This window comes from Carcharodon carcharias, chromosome 18 (assembly GCF_017639515.1).
Source record: "Carcharodon carcharias isolate sCarCar2 chromosome 18, sCarCar2.pri, whole genome shotgun sequence".
Classification (NCBI taxonomy): Eukaryota; Metazoa; Chordata; class Chondrichthyes; order Lamniformes; family Lamnidae; genus Carcharodon; species Carcharodon carcharias.
Genome location: NC_054484.1, coordinates 40,456,853 through 40,476,141, shown reverse-complemented (window position 1 = coordinate 40,476,141; position 19,289 = coordinate 40,456,853). Strand labels below are relative to the sequence as shown.

The 19,289-nt window shown below is 42.5% G+C and overlaps 1 protein-coding gene across 1 annotated transcript in view; it reads left to right on the top strand.

Annotated features, from left to right (window-relative positions):
- The window catches only part of LOC121290439 (suppressor of tumorigenicity 14 protein homolog), an 88,360-nt gene that overhangs the window by 4,655 nt on the left and 64,416 nt on the right, over positions 1–19,289 (top strand). The window contains exon 2 of the mRNA XM_041210877.1: positions 5,144–5,268. Coding sequence (XP_041066811.1) covers positions 5,144–5,268 — 125 coding nt within the window. The remainder of the gene's footprint in view (positions 1–5,143; positions 5,269–19,289) is intronic.

The following is a 19,289-nucleotide window of genomic DNA, read 5'->3' as shown; positions in this document are numbered from 1 at the left end:
AGTAAGCAGTGCTTGATAGCACTGTCCATGACACCTACCATCACTTTGCTGATGATCGAGAGGAGGCTGATGTGTGGTAATTGATGGGATTGGATTTGTCCTGCTTTTTGTGGACAGGACAAATCTGGGCAACTTTCCATGTTGTGGGGTTGCTGCTGGTGTTGTAGCTGTAATGAAACAGCTTGGATAGGGGTGCAGCTAGTTCTGCAGCACGTCTTCAGCACTATTGCTCGGATGTTGTTGGGGACCATAGTATTTGCAGTATCCAGTGCCTTTCGCCATTTCTTGATATGACGTGGAATGAATCAAATTGGCTGGACTGTCACCTGTGAAGTTGAGGACTCAGGATGAGGACGAGATTCATCCACTCGGCAATTGAGGCCGAAGATGGTTGCAAATACGTCAGCCTTGTTCTTAGTACCTTTGCAATGATGGGCTCCCCCATCATTGAGGATGGGGATAATGATGCAGCCTCTTCCTCCTGTCAGTTGTTTAATTGGTCACCATTCATCACTGCATGAGGCATGTCTGAAGAGCTTAGATCTAATCCATTGGTTGTGGGATTGCTTAGCCCTGTCTATCGTACACTCCTTCTGCTGTTTGGCATGCAAGCAGCCTTGTGTTGTAGCTTCACCAGGCTGACACCTTAGTTTTAGGTATTCCTGCTGCTGCTTCTGGCATGCCCTCCAGCACTCTACATTGAACCATCATTGATCCCTTGGCTTGATGGCCACGGTAGAGTGAGTTATGCCAGGCCAACCATGGGTGAATGCAATTCTGCCACTGCTGATAGTCCACAGTGCCTCATGGATACCCAGATTTGAGCTGCTAGATCTGTTCTGAATCTATCCCATTTAGCACAGTGGTAGTGCCACACAACATGATGGAAGGTTTGCTCAATGTGAAGACAGGGCTTCATCTTCACATTGCAGTGGTCACTCCTACCCAATACTGTCATAAATAGATGGTCTGTGATAGGTAGATTGGCGAGGACAAGATCCTGTAGGCTTTTCCCTCTTGTTGGTTTTCTCACCACCTGCTGCAAACCCTGTCTGGCCGATGATAATGTCCTTCAGGACTTGGCCAGCTCGGTCACTGGTGGTGTTACCGAGCCATTCTTGGTAATGGACATTGAAGCCCCCCACCCAGAGTACATTCTGTGCCCTTGCCACCCACAGTGCTTCTTCCAAGTGGTGTTCAATGTGGAGGAGTATTGATTCATCAGCTGAGGGAGGGTGGTGATCAGTTGGAGGCCTCCTTGCCCATGTTTGACCTGATGCCATGAGATTTCATGGGGTCCTTGAGAAGGTGGTGGTGGTGAGCTGCCTTCTTGAACCACTGCAGTCTCTATGGTGTAGGTACACCCACAGTGCTGTTAGGGAGGGAGTTCCAGGATTTTGACCCAGCAACAGTGAAGGAATGGCGATATATTTCCAAGTTAGGATGGTGAGTGGCTTGGAGGGGAACTTCCAAGTGGTGGTGTTCCCATGTATCTGTTGCCCTTGTCCTTCTAGATGGTAGTGGTTGTGGGTTTGGAAGGTGCTGCCTAAGGAGCCTTGGTGAGCTTCTGCAGTGCATCTTATAGATGGTACACACTGCTGCTACTGCTCATCAGTGGTGGAGGGAGTGAATGCTTGTGGATGGGGTGCCAATCAAGCAGGCTGCTTTTTCCTGCATGATGTCAAGCTTCTTGAGCGTTGTTGAAGCTGCACTCATCCAGCCTAGTGGAGAGTATTCCATCACACTCCTAACTTGTGCCTTGTAGATGGTGGACAGGCTTTTGGGAGTCTGGAGGTTAACCCCAGGATGTTGATAGTGGGGGATTCAGTGATGGTAATGTCATTGAATGTCATGGGGCGATGGTTGGATTTTCTCTTGTTGGAGGTGGTCATTGCCTGGCACTTGTGGGGTGCAAAAGTTACTTGCCACTTATCAGCCCAAGCCTGGATATTATCCAGTTCTTGCTGCATTTGGACATGGACTGCTTCAGTATCTGAGAAGTCACGAATGGTGCTGAACATTGTGCAATCATCAGCGAACATCCCCACTTTTGACCTTATGATGGAAGGAAGGTCATTGATGAAGCAGCTGAAGATGGTTAAAAGGTCCCTTCCTACTGTAACCCACCATGTCCCTGCCTCTGCTTGGTCTGTCCTGCCAGTGGGACAGGACGTACTCAAGGGATGGTGATGGTGGTGTCTGGGACATTGGCTGTAAGGTGCGATTCGGCAAGTATGACTATGCCCAACTGTTGCTTGACTAGTTTGTGGGATAGCTGTCCCAAATTTGACACAAGCCCCCGATGTTAGTAAGAACTTCTCAGGGTTGACAGGATTGGGTGTGCAGCTGTTGTTTCTGGTGAATAAGTCGATGCTGGGTGATCATCTGGTTTTATTCTTTTTTGGCTTTTCTGTAGTGGTTTGGTACAACTGAGTGTCTTGCTAGGCCATTTCAGAGACATTTAAGAGTCAATCAAATTGCTGTTGACCTGAAGTCAAATGTGGACCAGATCAGGTAAGGTTGGCAGATTTCCTTTCCTAAAGGACATTAGTGAACCAGATGGGCTTTTCTGATAATTGATAGTTTTATGAGAACAGCTTTCAGTTCCAGATTTTATTCTCAGTGAGGGTCAATTAGAATTTAACTCAAAACTGCACTAAAATACCAGGAAATAACTTCATTTTCTAATGCACTTAAAATTCTGAGCATACTTTTACACCTGTTTTGATTGAGCTGAGAGGTTTTTTCCCACTGGCTTATTGCCCACCCTAATTACCCTTGTTCAAAGGGCATTTAAGAGTCAACCACATTGCTGTGGGCCTGGAGTCACATGTAGGCCAGACATAAGGATAGTAGATTTCCTCTACTAGTGGACTAGACGTGCTTTTTTAAAAAAAAAGACACTTGATAATTCAAATTCTACCATTTACTGTGGTCTCGTGGGTTTCTATAATTACCAGTCCCGTGACAATACCACTAAGTCACCGCCTCCCAGGAAAAATATGTGCACAGCTCTTTACCCTGGTGGAGGCATTTTGATGAGTCGGCAGCCAGAAGAAATTGAGGCGAGCATTCTTAGGTGCACAAAACCCTGGCATCCGAATTTCCTCGAGCCTCTATTTGCCTCTTGGCACAAATGCAGTGGAAATTCCACTCCCACCACATGTTTGTGATTCTGGCAACTTTAACAGTCTATCCCGCTACACTTTGCCAGTTACCTTTGCAGACGACACCAGCGACTTGGACACAACAACAGCAAAAAAGAAACCCAGAAAATGCTACAAACACTCATCAGGTCAGACAGTCTTTGTGGAGAGACAAACAGTTCACGTTTCAGATGGCCAATCATTCAGCAGAACTGGGCATGCTGTTTCAGGAGCACACGAGAGCAGGTAAATTGTTACCAAGTGCCATGACTACATTTTCTGAAAGCTCTTTTTAAAGCCATGCAACAGGACTCAGGGCGGCGCAGTTTCCCCATAGGACACGTGCCCTACCCCCCTTTACTCTGGGGATCCTGTGCAGTTTCTGCGAGTGTAACGTGCTGCCCACTTTCCGCTGGTGCCGCTGATTCGTTCGCTACTTGTGAGGCTCAACAGGAGCCCAGAGTTGGGGGGTGAGGGGGAGGAGGAAAGTCTTTTTTTGGATCGTGGGCTCTTTGAGGTCCATTGCAAAGCTTTGGGGTAAGGGCACTGAGAATAAAATCATTGCAGACACGTTGGATCAGGGTTGTTTTGTTCACGGTGCCTTTGAAGCATCTGGAGAGTTGTGGACGTGAATTGATCCTGTGTAGATTCTGCTTTTAACGAAGTAAGGCGATGTTAACTTTTTCAAAACAGAGGATCTGTGAGGTCTTCAGTATTTCGGAAGGAGTCGCTCATCACCTGAAACAGATAACACCCACGACCGGACAGGTAAGGTGTCATCTCTCAAAAATGTAAATAATCTGAGTTTTAATAATCGCACTGGAAAAATAAAATTGAAGCACTTTAAAAAACAGAAATTTCATTTTTTAAACAGCTCATCAATTCTAAAATACTTCAAAAAATGAAAATTTATTGGTAAATTCTTAAGTTCTTGTAGCATTTTTCTCATTTAGATTCATTACTTCAAAAAATTATATTGAAACGTTATTTTTGCTTGTCAGCTATAATTTATTTTCAGTGTGTCATGTTTGAAATACCGACTTGGGTAAAGGATCATGAATTCCCGTTATTTTGTTGTTCGTTATTAATCATTAATTGTGAAGTTTAAGCTCCACAAGTCCGATTTCCAAGTTTCAGAATCGATGGATTCTTTTGTAAGAAACCAGAACTAAGTGACTCCTAACAAAATCATTTCCTAATCACAAAACATGTTCTCTGCTGCGCAAGTAAGTTCAGTCTAAACTTTGTTTTTTTTGAGAACTATTGCGGATAAGAAATAAAAACACTGGAATGCTCGATTTTAAAGTTAAGAATATAGGCAAGCTGTCTAACTTAGATTTGATTTAAACATTTGTCAGCATTTGTCTGGAAATAAATGTAAACACATGTCTCTTTAGCCATTTCCTCTTTTGTATATGTTGTCCCAGAAGCAAAATATTGATCTGATTCACGATGGACAGTTAGAAAAACAGCTGAAACAAAGGTGAAAGTGTTTGAATCACTACTTGCATGTAAGCATGACAATCATCAGAGAAACTCCAGTGTACTTTAGGTGATTGGATTCTGTTTTTGCTTTTTTTTCCCTTCAGAAATATCCTATTGCAGAGTGTAACAAAGAAAGCTTGCCTGCCGATCAGTGCCTCAATCTCTCATCAGCCCATTCTGTTGGTCCATTAGCACACAAAACCTACCCCTGCCCTCTGGAGTTCTCCTCCCACAGATTGGCAAGAAGTGAGCCCTGCAGAAGATGGATCCTTGGCTCATTGCCCATAATCCCGCTAACAGCAGCAACAATTGTTGTGGTCCTTTGTTACTGTTTGTGTAAGTCTAAATCCTGCATTTTGATGACATAAATTAGAAGTCAAGCAGCTAATTGTCCGGGTTGGTTAACAGTGCCATAAATGTCCAGCTAGAGTGTCTTTTTCAAGCTAGCAGAAGTTCCACATAGATGCTATCTACAGAATGTGGATGTAAGGTGTGATTGTTCTTCTTTGCAGCACCTGCCATCTCCATTTTCTACCTGAGTGGAAGTCTAGAAATCTCTAACCTCACATACACCAATGAATTAGGAGACCCACGCTCACAGCAGTTTATTTCACAAGCACAAGCGGTCCAAAATTATGTGAGTTTCAAGCTATTTTTTACATTAGCATTGACCAGTGGGAATTTCAATTATATTAACATATAGGCAATTATGTCACCATAGTGCTATTATCCATGGACCTATTTTATTGATCACTGTCACTTAACAGGGCAAGAAAATGGTTCTGAATCTGAGTGTATATAATTCAAAATAAAGAAAGTTAGGTTTTTTATTGCTTTAGAGGGCAATATTTCAATGTATTTTGCTCAAATCTTTTTAGTAATTGCCCATAATCATTCAATCTTACAAACTGATGTACTCATTAGGATCATATTGACATATTAAAGATGTTATTCAGTCTGTCCTTATAAAGAAAAACATGGGAACTTGGGTCAGTGTATGAGGCTGGCCTTGGGAGGACCAAGTAACTGTAACTCCTTGAGTTGGCACAGTTTAAAATAGCCCAATTGGAGGAACAAGAGCAGCCACTTCAGATTTCATTAGATTTTTTGTGTAAAGGTACTATTTAACAACAATCAATATCACGTTACACGTTATACCACATTAGCAATTCAGCCACTTACAGATTTTATCTTGGTCGAATAGCTCTTTTGCACCCTGAGTACAAAGTGCCATTTAACAAAAATTCTCCAAGCATACATGTACAAAATAGAATCTACCAGTTCATAATTTTTAATGGTTATATAGTAATCTGTTGTCATTATTTAGATAATGATATGAAATAGCTACTTTTCATGTATTACTGATAGTTTTCTGATAGGGAAAATGTTGCTTGAACATTAAATGCAACTAAGTCAGACTAACCTTTCCAGAAAGCATTACTGAGGACACTTCAGCTGTCAGAGTCAATTGTTAGCTGTCCTGCCTATCTTAGTGCAGTAATTTATCTAAAAACGTGCAAGGCTACGGGGAAAAGGTGAGATTGTGGTACTAGGTAAATTGCCCCTAAGGAGAGCCCGCGCAGACACAATGGGCTAAATGACCTCCTTCTGTGCTGAAACAATTCTGTGATAAACATTATAAGAGTTGTCAGTCGCAGATTCAGTAACTGTGAGGAATAGTATTATTGTATATAGATTGGCCACTATAGAGATTTGAATATAGTTTGAAAATGCTTTAAGGTGAATTTGATAGTTGCATTTTGCCATCTAAGTATGCCAAAGTGTAACACAGGAACATAGGACTTAGGAGCAGGAGTAGACCATTAAGCCCTTTGAGCCTGCTCTGCCATTTGATAGGATCATGGCTGATCTGGTTGTGGTCTCAACTCCGCCTTCCTGTCTGCCTCCGTGAACCCGACTCCCTTGTCTATCAAAAATCTATCTAACTCACCCTTAAACAAATTCAATGGCTCAGTCTTCACTGCTTTCTGGGGAAGAAAATTGCACAGACTAGCGACTCTGAGAGAAAAACATTCTTCTCATCTCCGTCTTAAAAGGGAGACCTCTTATTCTTAACCTGTGTTCTCTAGTTCTAGTCTCCCCCCGCAAGAGGAAACATACCCTTGGTATCCACTCTATCAAGCTCCCTGTTTCAATAAAATCACCCCTCACTCTTCTAAACTCCACTGGATACCCTTTCAACCTGTTCAACCTTTCTTCATAAGATAGGTCCTTCATCCCAGGAGTCACGTGAACCTTCTCTGAACTACTTCTAATGCAATTCTACCCTTTTTCTAATAAGGGGACCAAAACTGTACTCAGTACTCCCAATGTGGTCTCACTAAGGCCCTGTAAAGCTGCAGTAAAACTTCCCTACTTTTATATGCCAATCCCCTTGCCATAAATGCCAACATTCCATTTGCTTTCCTAATTACTTGCTGTACCTGCATACTAACTTTTTGTGATTCATGTACCAGCACACTCAGACCCTTCTGTGCCACCAAGTTCTGCAGTCTATCTCTATTTAAGTAGTATATTGCTTTTCTATTCTTCCTGCCAAAGGGGGCAAGTTCACATTTTCCACATTATATTCCATTTGCCAAATTTTTACCCGCTCACTTAACCTATCTAAATCCTGTTATGATTCTTTTCCTCCTCTTGACAACTTACTTAACTACCTGTCTTGGTGTCAACGGCAAATTTAGCGACCATACATTTGGCCCCTTCATCCAAGTCATTGATCTCTCTCTCTCTTCAGGTACAATGCCCTAAGAGGGCGTTGGCGACCATGGACTTCCATGTTAATCTTGTTCTAGAGGTGTGGATCATCTTTGTTGGTGGTACATTTGTCCTGTTTGCAACGCTGTTTAAAAAGATCATTCATTGTCTATCTCGATCTCTTTCACCATCAATCTTTTCATCAGCATTAGCCTTTCTAAACCATAAGTTTTTATTATAGACCCAAAAAATTCCTACTATCTCTTCCTGATCTTGGGCAGCAGAGTTCCTTTGGTCTCAGATTTTACTAGCAGCTCCTCACTGGTAGTATGACCGTTCCAAGATATCTTCATTATTCACTTCAAAAACTACAACTCTGCAGCCTCAATTCTGCTCTTTTTGCTTCACTGATCATCTAACACTCACTTCTGTGAGTTAGCATTCCAGGATTCTCAGCTTGACTATTGCTTGTAAATAATTGAGGCCCCAGTACTGATCCCTGTGGCACTCTGCTTGTTACAGCTTGCCAACCCAAAAAATATGCATTTATTCCCCATTCTCTGCTTCCTGTTAGCTAACTAATCCTTTATCCATGCCATGTTATTCTCCACATCATGTGTTCTTATCTTATGTAGTAACCTTTGATGTGGCACCTTATCAAATGCTTTTTGGAAATCCAAGTACACCACATCTACGGGTTCTCCTTTATCCAGCTTGCTTGTTACTTCCTCAAGGAACTCTAATAAATTAGTTTCCCTTCACAACACCATGTTGACTCTGCCTGACCCCACTATCATTTTCTAAATATCCTGCTATAACTTCCTTGATAATGGATTCTAGCAGTTTTCCTATGGCACATGTTAGGTTAACTGGTCTATAGCTTCCTGCTTTATGTCTCCCTCCTTTCTTGAACAAAGGTGGAGGAGGCAGTGGCATAGTGGTAACAGAGACCAAGGGTAATGCTCCGGGGACACAGGTTCAAATCCCACCACAGCAGATGGTGAAATTTGAATTCAATAAAAAATCTAGAATTAAAAATCTAATGATAACAATGATTGTTGTAAAAACCCATCTGGTTCACTAACACCCTTTAGGGAAGGAAATCTGCCAGTTGACTCTGAAATAGCCATTGGCAATTAGAGATGGGCAATAAATGCTGGCCTAGCCAGTGATGCCCCCATCCCATGAACAAATTAAGAAAAATGGTAATTTCCAATCCACTAGGACCCTTCCAGAATGTGGGAAATTTTGGAAGGTTATAACCAATGCATCTACTATCTCTTTCTACCACCTGGAACCATTTTGAAGGCCCTAGGATGCTGGCCATTGGGTCCTGGGACTTGTCAGCATCTTTTCCCTGGTGTTGGTTGTCATGAAAATATAAGAATTTTCATAATATCATTGTGATTTATTGTAAAGGTAGGTAAATGGGGTTTGGATTAGTTTGTGTGTGGATTTTAATTGAATTGCAGATATCTAGTCTGGAGCTTTTAAGTTATCAAAAGAGAAGCTTGGTTTGGAGTGCTAAATACATAAACATGGCTGAAGTTTTAGAATGTGAGGTGTGAAGAACATTTGCATTTTTAGATAAACCAGAGTCATGAATTTCAAAGAGATGGTAAGGTGTTACACCTAGCCAATAGAGGCTAAGCCAAACAGTGTGTTTATTTTTCCCAAAGATTAATGATAATATGAATGCTATGAAAGATTTATATTATGGAAAAAGCAAAGTTGCAAAGACATATTGGAATAATGGGATTTACATTAAAAAGGAAAAAACATGGATAAAGGAGCTGAGTTTATGTGTAAGCAGAAGGCATTCTAAGATCTAACAAGTGTGAAAAGCTTCCAGCCTCAGGGTATCAAGTTGCTGTCTACAGGAGCCAAAGCTAAGAAAACTCACTATGAATATCACTGTCCAGGGTATTGTGTGCTTTGCCTGCTAAAATTTCTTTGTTTTTACTGTTGCCTTAATAGAGGTATAACTGGGAGTCAGATTAATTAGGGGAGTTAGGAGTTATTATAGTAGTAATTTGTAGACCTATGTATGTGCTTATAATCTTTCCTTCTATTAATAAATGTTTAATTTAGTTTTATAAAAAACCTCTAAGACTCGGTGGTCTTATTACTACTGAATTCAATGCACGCATCTCGAAAAAAAAAATAGCAATTGCAAAACAGTTCTGACAGCTGTTTCAAGTTTTCGTCTGGAATTTGAACAGCTTAGCATTTACCATTTGCTGTGCCATAACATGGTGATTGTTTTACCTTCTTTCTTCCCTTTCACCTCATGATTTTCAAGTATCTTTAGGAAGTTTTCTAAGTCTTCTACAATGAAGACAGACAGAAGATCCCTGTTCAACACCTCTCCCATTTCCATGTTTTCCATTATTAATTCCCCAGGCTCACCCTGTAGAGGACCAACACTAGCTTTAGTTACTCTTTTCCCATTTAAACACTTGTGGAAATATTTACTGCCTTTTTATATTTCTAGCTAGCTTTCTCTCATGGTCTCCTTTCTCCCTCTTCATTAATTTTTTAGTTATTCTTTGTTGGTTCTAAAAATCTGACCAATTTTCTTATCTACCACTAATCTTTGCAGGTTTGTACACTGTTGCTTTCAATTTGATATAATCCCTAACTTCCTTATTTAGCCATGGTGATGCATTCTTCTCAAAGCAGCTTTCCCGCTGGGGTAAATCTTTGCTGAGAGTTATTAAATATATATCACCATTCCTCCACTATTACTGGGTCAAGATCCTGGAAATCCTCCCTAATAGCATTGTGAGTGTACCTACACCATAGGGACTGCAACGGTTCAAGAAGGCAGATCACCTTCTAAAGTGCAATTAGAGATGGGCAATAAATGCTGGCCTAACCAGCGATACTCACGCCCTGTGAAAGAAATTTTAAAAACTCCCTAAAAGTCTGCTACAGCATCTCTTCTGTCCTACCTTTTAACCTAGCTTCCCAGTTCACTTTAGCTGCCTTCATGCTTTTATTCAGGTTTAAAACTGTATTTGTATTTTAAAACCTTAAACACGCTGTTCAAGCTAAAAGTGAAATTCTATCATGTCATGATTGCTGTCACCTAAAGGCTCCTTTACCATCAGGTTATTGATTAATCCTGTCTCATTGCTCTTTACCAGGTCTGGAATAGACTGCTTCCTAGTTGGCTCTAGAATTTACCGCTTTAGGACATTGTCCCAAATACACTCTATGAACTCATTTTCCAGGCTACCTTTGCCAATCTGATTCGCCGAATCTACATGTAGATTAAAGTCACACATGATTATTGCGGAACCTTTCTTACATGCCCAATTTATTCCTTCCTGTATGCTCTGTCCTACGGTGTAACTACCATTAGGGGGCCCATAAACTACTTCCACAAGTGATCTCTTACCTTTCATATTTCTTATCTTTATCCAAACTGATTCTACATCTTGCTGATTTGACCTAAGGTCATTTCTTGCTACTGTTGTAATTAGATCCTTAATTTCCACTCCTGCTTCAACTTCCAACTCTAGTATATATATATATATATATATATACATACATACACATACTGTAAATTGGAGGATAGAAAAAAGAGTTTTACAACTATGGATAGTAACAGTGCAAGAATCATAGAACTAATACTCTGTTATTTCCGGAGACCAGAGCCAGAGTCCCAGGAGGGATTCTTTCATGTAGGTGCTCAACTTCAGCTGGCTGAAGACTGGAATTGTAGAGTTCGCATTACCTTTGGTGCTGATATTGCAAATGAAGTAGGTACACAGAAACTGGATTGGTTCTGCAGGTGATGGTAGGAAATCTTCCAGCAGAGACAGACTTTGAGGAGTGGCCAGCTATTCTGCCTGGGATTCTGCTTCTTGGTGGTTTCCTGGTTGGATGTTAAATAGCAGACTGTGAGGCCCAAAGATGTAATGCTAAAACTGTCCTAAAGGCCAGAGGTTTGGGTCATGTGACATGGCCTATTAATGGTTATTTGCAGCTTATCAATCAGTTTCTGTGCTTCTGGCCAGAATTCCATTGTTCCTTCTTAGGAGAGAGATGAGGTGGTTACTAGCATCTCTTTCAGTATAATGAGTTTCGATCTCTCTCTATTATCATAGTTCAGGTTAAGGAGCCAGCCCGTCTGCACTTCCTCTGCTTTCATTGATTGCAAGGGGTTTGTATAACGAGGTGTGAGATTTCCCAGGCTGAGGGAGGAATTATTTTGTTCTTGTAATTCCTGTTGGTAGCTCTCAGAACAAAGGGCCAGGTCTGTGGCCATGTGGCTTGTAGCAGTCATTTTTTTGGTTTGACAGTGCATTTTTTAAACTTGGCAAAAAAATAAACTTTTGGATTTCTTTTCATGTCATACAGACCCAACACTAGCCTTGGTCACCCTGCAGCCATGTCTCTGTAATGGCCATCAGAAATGTAATGTGCTCGCAAAGCCTGATCAATGGCTGTGCCCAAACATATGAAAGGGGAGGAAAGTATATGGTAATTATTAGAGACACAGTTTCCAGTGCAGTCCCACAATGCAGTCATTTATTCATTTCTGCATTGTGGGTTTTTTTCATTTTATTTTTTGCTGCCCTATAATTTTATTTGTGCTGGAGAGATTTGGATATTACAAAAGAGCATTTTGGGAACCACCCTCAGTTTGGTTAAGGCTGTGGTACCTTTAGCCTTTCCTTCCTACAATTGTGAAGCTGCAACACAAGACTACTTGCATGCCAGACAGTGGAAGCAGCTTGCAACAGAGCTAAGCAATCCCACAACCAATGAATCAGATCAAAGCTCTGCGGTCCACAGGTTCAAGAAGATGGCTCACTACCATGCTCTCAAGGGCAATTAGGAATGGGCAAAAAATGGTGGCCTTGCCAGCAACACCCATATCCTGTGAAAGAATATAAAATAACATGCTTTTGAAACCCAGACTTCATAATACCTAATTTCCACTTCCCAATTTACCTTGTCTTTCATTTTATTTTTCTACTTTGATGGAGTGCTGTTCTGTGAATCTACATCTTGATTTTTAAATTTGAAAAATAAATTATAATACTTTATTTGTGGTGCAGGCACAATATTCCAGATGAGGCTGAACCACTGTTTTATACAGGTTTAACATAACTTCCTTACTTTTCTACCCTTATGCCCCTAACTGATATAGCCCGGTATGCCATTTATATTATTAACTGTGCTCTCAAACAGTCCTGCCAGCTTCTAAGATTTATACACATAAACACCCATGTCCCTCTACCCCACTTTTTAAAAATTGTATCTTTTAATTTTCAGTTGTCTCTCATCATTCTTCCTACCAAAATGAATCACTTCACACTTCACTGCATTAAATTGCATCTTCCACTTGTCCACCCAATTCCACCAGCCTGTCTATGTCCTTTTGAAGTTCTACACCATTCTCTTCACAGCTCAGAATGCTTCCAAGTTTCTCATCATCTATGAATTTTGAAATTGTGCCCTGTAGGTCATTCAGATATATCAGGAAGAGCCAGGGTCCTAACATCAATCCTTGGGGAACTCCACTATAAACCTTCCTCCAGTCCGCAAGCAACCGTTCACCACTACTCTTTTGTTTCCTATCACTCAGCCTATTTCATATCCATGTTGCTAGTGTCCCTTTTATTCCATGAGCTCTAACTTTGCTCACAAGTTTGTTGTGCGGAACTTTATCAAATGCCTTTTGGAAGTCCATGTACAGCACATCAACAGTATTACCCTCATCAACCATCTCTGTTACCTCATCAAAAACTTAAACAAATTAGTTAAATATGACTTGCCCATAAGAAATCCATGCTGGCTTTCCTAATTTAACCAGCATTTTAATTTTGCCCTGAATTATCATTTCTAAAAGCTTTCCCACCACTGAGGTTAAACTGACAGGCTTTAGTTGCTGGACTAATCTTTACACCCTTCTTTGACGAAGGGCGCAACATTTGCAGTTCTCCATTTCTCTGACACCACTCTGAGTCTAAAAAAGATAGGAAATTGTAGCCATTTTTTCGCAATTTCAGCTCTCACTTCCTTCAGCATTTTTAGATGCATCTCATCTGGTCCTGATGTCGTATCAACTTGAAGTACAGACAGCCTTTCTAATACCTCCTCCTTATCAATTTTAAACCCTTCAAGTATCTGAACTCCTCCTTCTTTCACCATAACATGGGCAGCATCTTCTTCCCTGGTAAAGACAGATGCAAAGTATTCATTTAGTACTTCAGCCATGCCCTCCACCTTAATGCGTAAATCCACTTTATCTACTTTTTGTCCCTAATCAGCCTCACTCCTCCTCTTACCATCCTTTTTCTATTTAAATATCAATGGAAGACTTTAAATTCCCTTTTATGTTAGTTGCCAGTCTCTTCTCGCACTCTCTCTGCTCCTCTTATTTGCTTTTTCAATTCCCCTCTGAATCTTCTATGTTCAGCCTGGTTCTCAATTGGATTGTTCACCTGACATCCATCATAAGCACACTTTTTCTTCCTCATCTTAATCTTTATTTCTTTCATCACCCAGTGAGCTCTGGATTTGTTTGCCCTACCTTTCCCCTTCATGGGAATATATCTTGACTGTACTTGAACTATCTTTTCTTTAAGGGCAGCCCATTGTTCAGTCACAGTTTTGCCTGCTAATTTTTAATTCCAATTTATCTGTCTCAAATTCATTCTTAGCCCATTGAAATTGGCTTTCCCCCAGTTAATTATTCTTACCCTGGATTGCTTGTTCCCTTTTTCCGTAGCCAACCTAAGCCCAATGTTACAATGATCAATGTCCCTTAAATGTTCCCCTACTGACACTCGATGCACTTGGCCGAGCTCACTCCCAAGAACCAGGAGTAGCATTGCCTCCTTTCTCATTGAACTGGAACATACTGCGATAGAAAATTCTTTTGAACACACCCTCTAGAATCTCTTTCCTCTCTGCCCTTGACACCACTACTATCTCTGTCTATATTCAGTTAACTAAAGTCCCCTACAATTGTATAATTCTTTCATTTATCTGTAATTTCCTTGCAAGTTTATTCTGCTACATCTTTCCCACTAGTTGCTGTCTTATAGACTACGTTGAGCAATGTGATTGAACCTTATCTTGTTCCTTAGCTCTAGCCGAATGGATTCTGTTCCTGACCCCTCTGGGACATCCTCTCTCCAGCAGTGCAATGTTCTCCTCTTTACTGGGGAGGCGATGGCGTAGTGGTATTGTTGCTTGACTAATAATCCAGAGACCCAGGGTAGTGGTCTGGGGACTAGGGTTTGAATCCCGCCATGGTGGCATTTGAATTCAATAAAGATCTTGAATTAAAAGTTTAATGATGGCCATGAAACCATTGTCCATTGTTGTGAAAACCTATCTGGTTCACGAATGCCACTTAGAAAAGGAAACCTCCCGTCTTACCTGGCCTGGCCTACATGTGACCCCAGACTCACAGCAGTTGTGGTTGGCTCTTAACTGCCCTCTGAATAGTAGCTGTATCAAACCACTACTGGGCCTCAAAAAAGGAATGAAACCTCTCGGACCACCAGGCATCGACCTAGGTACCGGAAACAACAATGGCAAACTCAGCCCTGTTGACCCTGCAAAGTCCTCCTTACTTACATTTGGGGGGTGGGGGGCTAGTGCCAAAATTGGGAGAGCTGTCTCACAAATTAGTCAAGCAACAGCCTGACATAGTCGTCCTCATGGAATCATACCTGAGAGATAATGTCCCAGACACCATGATCACCATCCCTGGGTATGTCCTGTTGCACCAGCAGATAGGACCAGCGGAGGTGGTGGCACAGTGGTATACAGTCGGGTGGGAGTTGCACTGGAGTCCTCAACATTGACTCCGGACACCTTGAAGTCTCATGGGTAAGGAAAACTCCTGCTGATTACCATGTACCACCCTCCCTCAGCTGATGAATCAGTGCTCCTCTGTGTTGAACACCACTTGGGGGAAGCACTGAGGGTGGCATGGGTGCAGAATGTACTCTGGGTGGGGGACTTCAATGTCCATCACCAAGAGTGGCTCAGTAGCACCACTACTGACCGAGCTAGCCGAGTCCTAAAAGACATAGCTGCGAGACTGGGTCTGCGGCAGGTGGTGAGGGAACCAACAAGAAAGAAAAACATGCATGACCTCATCCTGCCACAGATGCATTTGTCCATGACAGTATCGGTAGGAGTGACCACCACACAGTTGTTGTGGAGACGAAGTCCTGCCTTCATATTGAGGATACCCTCCATCGTGTTGTGTGGCACTACCACCGTGCTAAATGGGATAGATCTCGAAGAGATCAAGCAACTCATGACTGAGCATCCATGAGGCACTGTGGGCCATCAGCAGCAGCAGAATTGTACTCGAATGCAATCTGTAACGTCATAGCCTGGCATATCCCCCACTCTACCATTACCATCAAGCCAGGGGATCAACCCTAGTTCAATGAAGATTGCAGAAGGGCATGCCAGGAGCAGCACCAGGCATCCCTAACAATGAGGTGTCAACCTGGTGAAGCTATAATACAGGACTACTTGTGTGCCAAACAGCATAAGCAGCAAGTGATAGACAGGGCTAAACGGTCCCACAACCAATGGATCAGATCTAAGCTCTGCAGTCCTGCCACATCCAATCGTGAATGGTGGTGGACAATTAAACAACTCACTGGAGGAGGAGGCTCCACAAATAACCCCATCCTCAATGATGGGGGAGCCCAGAACATCTGTGCAAAAGATAAGGCTGAAGCATTTGCTACTATCCTCAGCCAGAAGTGCCATGTGGGTGATTCATTGTGGTAAGCTCCGGAGGTCCCCAGCATCACAGATGCCAGTCTTCAGCCAATTGGATTCACCCCATGTGATTTCAGTAACAGCTGAAGACACTGGACAGTGCAAAGGCTATGGGCCCTGACAATATTCCAGCAATAGTACTAAAGACTTGTGCTCCGGAACTTGCCACGCCCTGAGCCAAGCTGTTCCAATACAGCTATAACACTGACATCTACCCAGCTATGTGGAAAATTGTCCAGGTATGTCCTGTACACAAAAAGCAGGACAAATCCAACCCTGCCTATTACTGCCCCATCAGTCTACTCTCAATCATCAGTAAAGTAATGGAAGGGGTCATCAACAGTGCTATCAAGTGGCACTGCTCACTGACGCCCAGTTTCGGTTTCGCCAGGACCACTCAGTTCCTGGCCTCATTACGGCCTTGGTTCAAACATGGACAAAAGAACTAATCTCCCGAGGTATGGTGAGAGTGACTGCCCTTGACATCAAGGCTGCATTTGACAGAGCCCTATCAAGGAGCCCTAGCAAAACTGGAGTTAATGAGAATTGGGGAGCAAAACTTTCCACTGTTTGGAGTCATACCTGGCACAAAGAAAGATGGTTGTAGTTGTTGGAGGCCAGTCATCTCAGCTCCACGATATCACTGCAGGAGGTCCTCAGGGTAGTGTCCTAGACCCAACCATCTTCAGCTGCTTCATCAATGATCTTCCTTCCATTATAAGGTCAAAAGTGGGGATATTTGCTGATGATTGCACAATGTTCAGTAACATTCGCGACCCCTCAAATATTGAAGCAGTCCATGTCTAAATGCAGCAAGATCTGGACAATATCCAGGCTTGGGCTGACGAGTGACAAGTAACATTCATGCCACACAAGTGCCAGGCAATGACCGTTTACAACAAGAGAGAATCGAACATCGGCCCTTGACATTCAGTGGCATTACTGTCACTGAATCCCCACTATCAACATCCTGGGAGTTACCATTGACCTGAAACTGAACTGGATGAGCCATATAAATAAATACTGTGGCTACAAGAGCAGGTCGGAGGCTAGGAATCCTGTGATGAGTAACTCACCTTCTGACTCCCCAAAGCCTGTCCACCATCTACAAGGCACAGGTCAGGAGTGTGATGGGATACCCCCCACTTACCTGGATGAGTGCAGCTCCCACAACACTCAAAAAGCTTCATACCATCCAGGACAAAGCAACCCGCTTGATTGGCACCACATCCACAAACATTCACTCCCTCCACCACTGACGCACAGTAGCAGCAGTATAAATCATTTTCAAAATGCACCACTGGAATTCACCAAGGCTCTTTAGACGGCATCTTCCAAACCCATGACCACGACCATTTAGAAGGACAAGGGCAGGAGATAGATGGGGCCACCACCACCTGGAAGTCCCCCTCAAATTCACTTACCTTCCTGACTTGGAAATATATTGGTGTTCCTTCGCTGTCACTGGATCAAAATCCTGGAACTCCCTTCCTAACAGCAGTGTGGGTGTACATACACCACATGGACTGCAGCAGTTCAAGAAGACGACTCACCACCTCCTTCTCAAGGGCAACTAAGGATGGACAATAAATGTTGGCCCAGCCAGTGAAGCCCACATCATGTGAATGAATAAAAAAAAATCAATACTTCCACCCGACCTTGTTTACTTTCCATTTCTGAACATCTTACATCCAGGAATATTTAATACCCAGTTCTGCCCTTCTTTGAGCCAGGTCTCTGTTATCACCACAACATCATAATTCCATGTGTCATTGTTACCAGCGTGGACCACATCCGCTGGCTGTTCATCCTCCCCCCTAAGGGTGCCCTGCAACCATTTGGTGACATCCTTGAGCCTAGCGCAAGGAAGGTAACATACCAACCTGCATTCACATCGGGAGCTGCACAAGTGCCTGTCTGTTCCCCTAACTGAGCCAGCCATGGTGCCAATGACTTAGCCCTGGCAGAACTCCCCAGATGAACCATCACTTTTATCAGTATTCAGAACTGAAAATTGGTTAGAGAGTAAGTTGCATTCAGGGGGCTCCTGCACTACCCGCTGTTGAGGTGGGTTTAAATTAACTTGGCAGGTGGATCGGAACCAGGATGCAGCATTAGGAAGGGTAAACAAAGTGCATAAAGGATTGGGAGATGCTCTGTACAGATAACACTAGAGTCAGAAATACAGGATAGTAAGTTTTTAGCTGGGATCAGCCTGAGTGAAATCCAGTGAGGTCTAATTTGGGTATTGAGGGTTTTTTTTTATTTGTATGTTTGGGGAAGCAGTTATAGTTTGATGTCAAGGTTAACAATCCATTCAATGGCTTCAGCTGACACAGTGTGCATGGTTGGGTGAATGGATCTCTCAGGGCAGAAGTTCAGTATATGGGTGATGGTCTGACTTGGGCGGCCACAGTCACAAGCTGAGCTGTTCTTCGTGTTGCACTTGTGCAGCAAATGGCCCCTGATCTGTCCTCGACCAGTTGAGGGTTGTCCAGATTTTCCGTGATAGGTTGAAACCTGGAACTTCACCACTCAGGTCAGTTATCAGGTTGCAGTTGGTGATGTTTGCAGTCAGTCAGGTGATGGGGCTGTCATCAGTTTGTAGAGTGTGGAGTATGTTCCAGTAGGGTTGACAAGATTTCAGTTGTGTGCATGGCTTTTTTGAGGTTTTGTGTCAATAGGTGTGCTTCGTTAGCTGCCAATCAGTGGTATTCTTTCAGGAAGATGTTTTCCCTGTGGCCATCAGGAAGTTCAATATGTGCTAATACAGGAAACCACTCAAGCTGTGTTGGTCTTAATGTCCCAGAAATAATTCTCATGGCTTCTGGAGGTGGATATCTACCATGTTTATTTGGCAGCTCCTGAGCCAGGGTCAGCTGAGCAGCTGTACTGTGCTGTTGGAAATATCTAGTTCATGGTTCATTTGTTTTTGTATATAACATTTAGTTTTAAGAATTAAAGTTTTAACTGTAGAAAATGGGGAATGCAACGTAAACAAGCTGGGAGGTTATTACACTTAAAAGGTCATAATAGAAGAGTTAGAGCTATAAAACAGCAGTAGAGGAACTTAACAATGACTTAATTGAAAACAGAAACTGAAAATGGAAATAGAAAAGGGCAACACAGAAAGGCATCTGAACCTCCCTGTTTCTAAGGAAATAA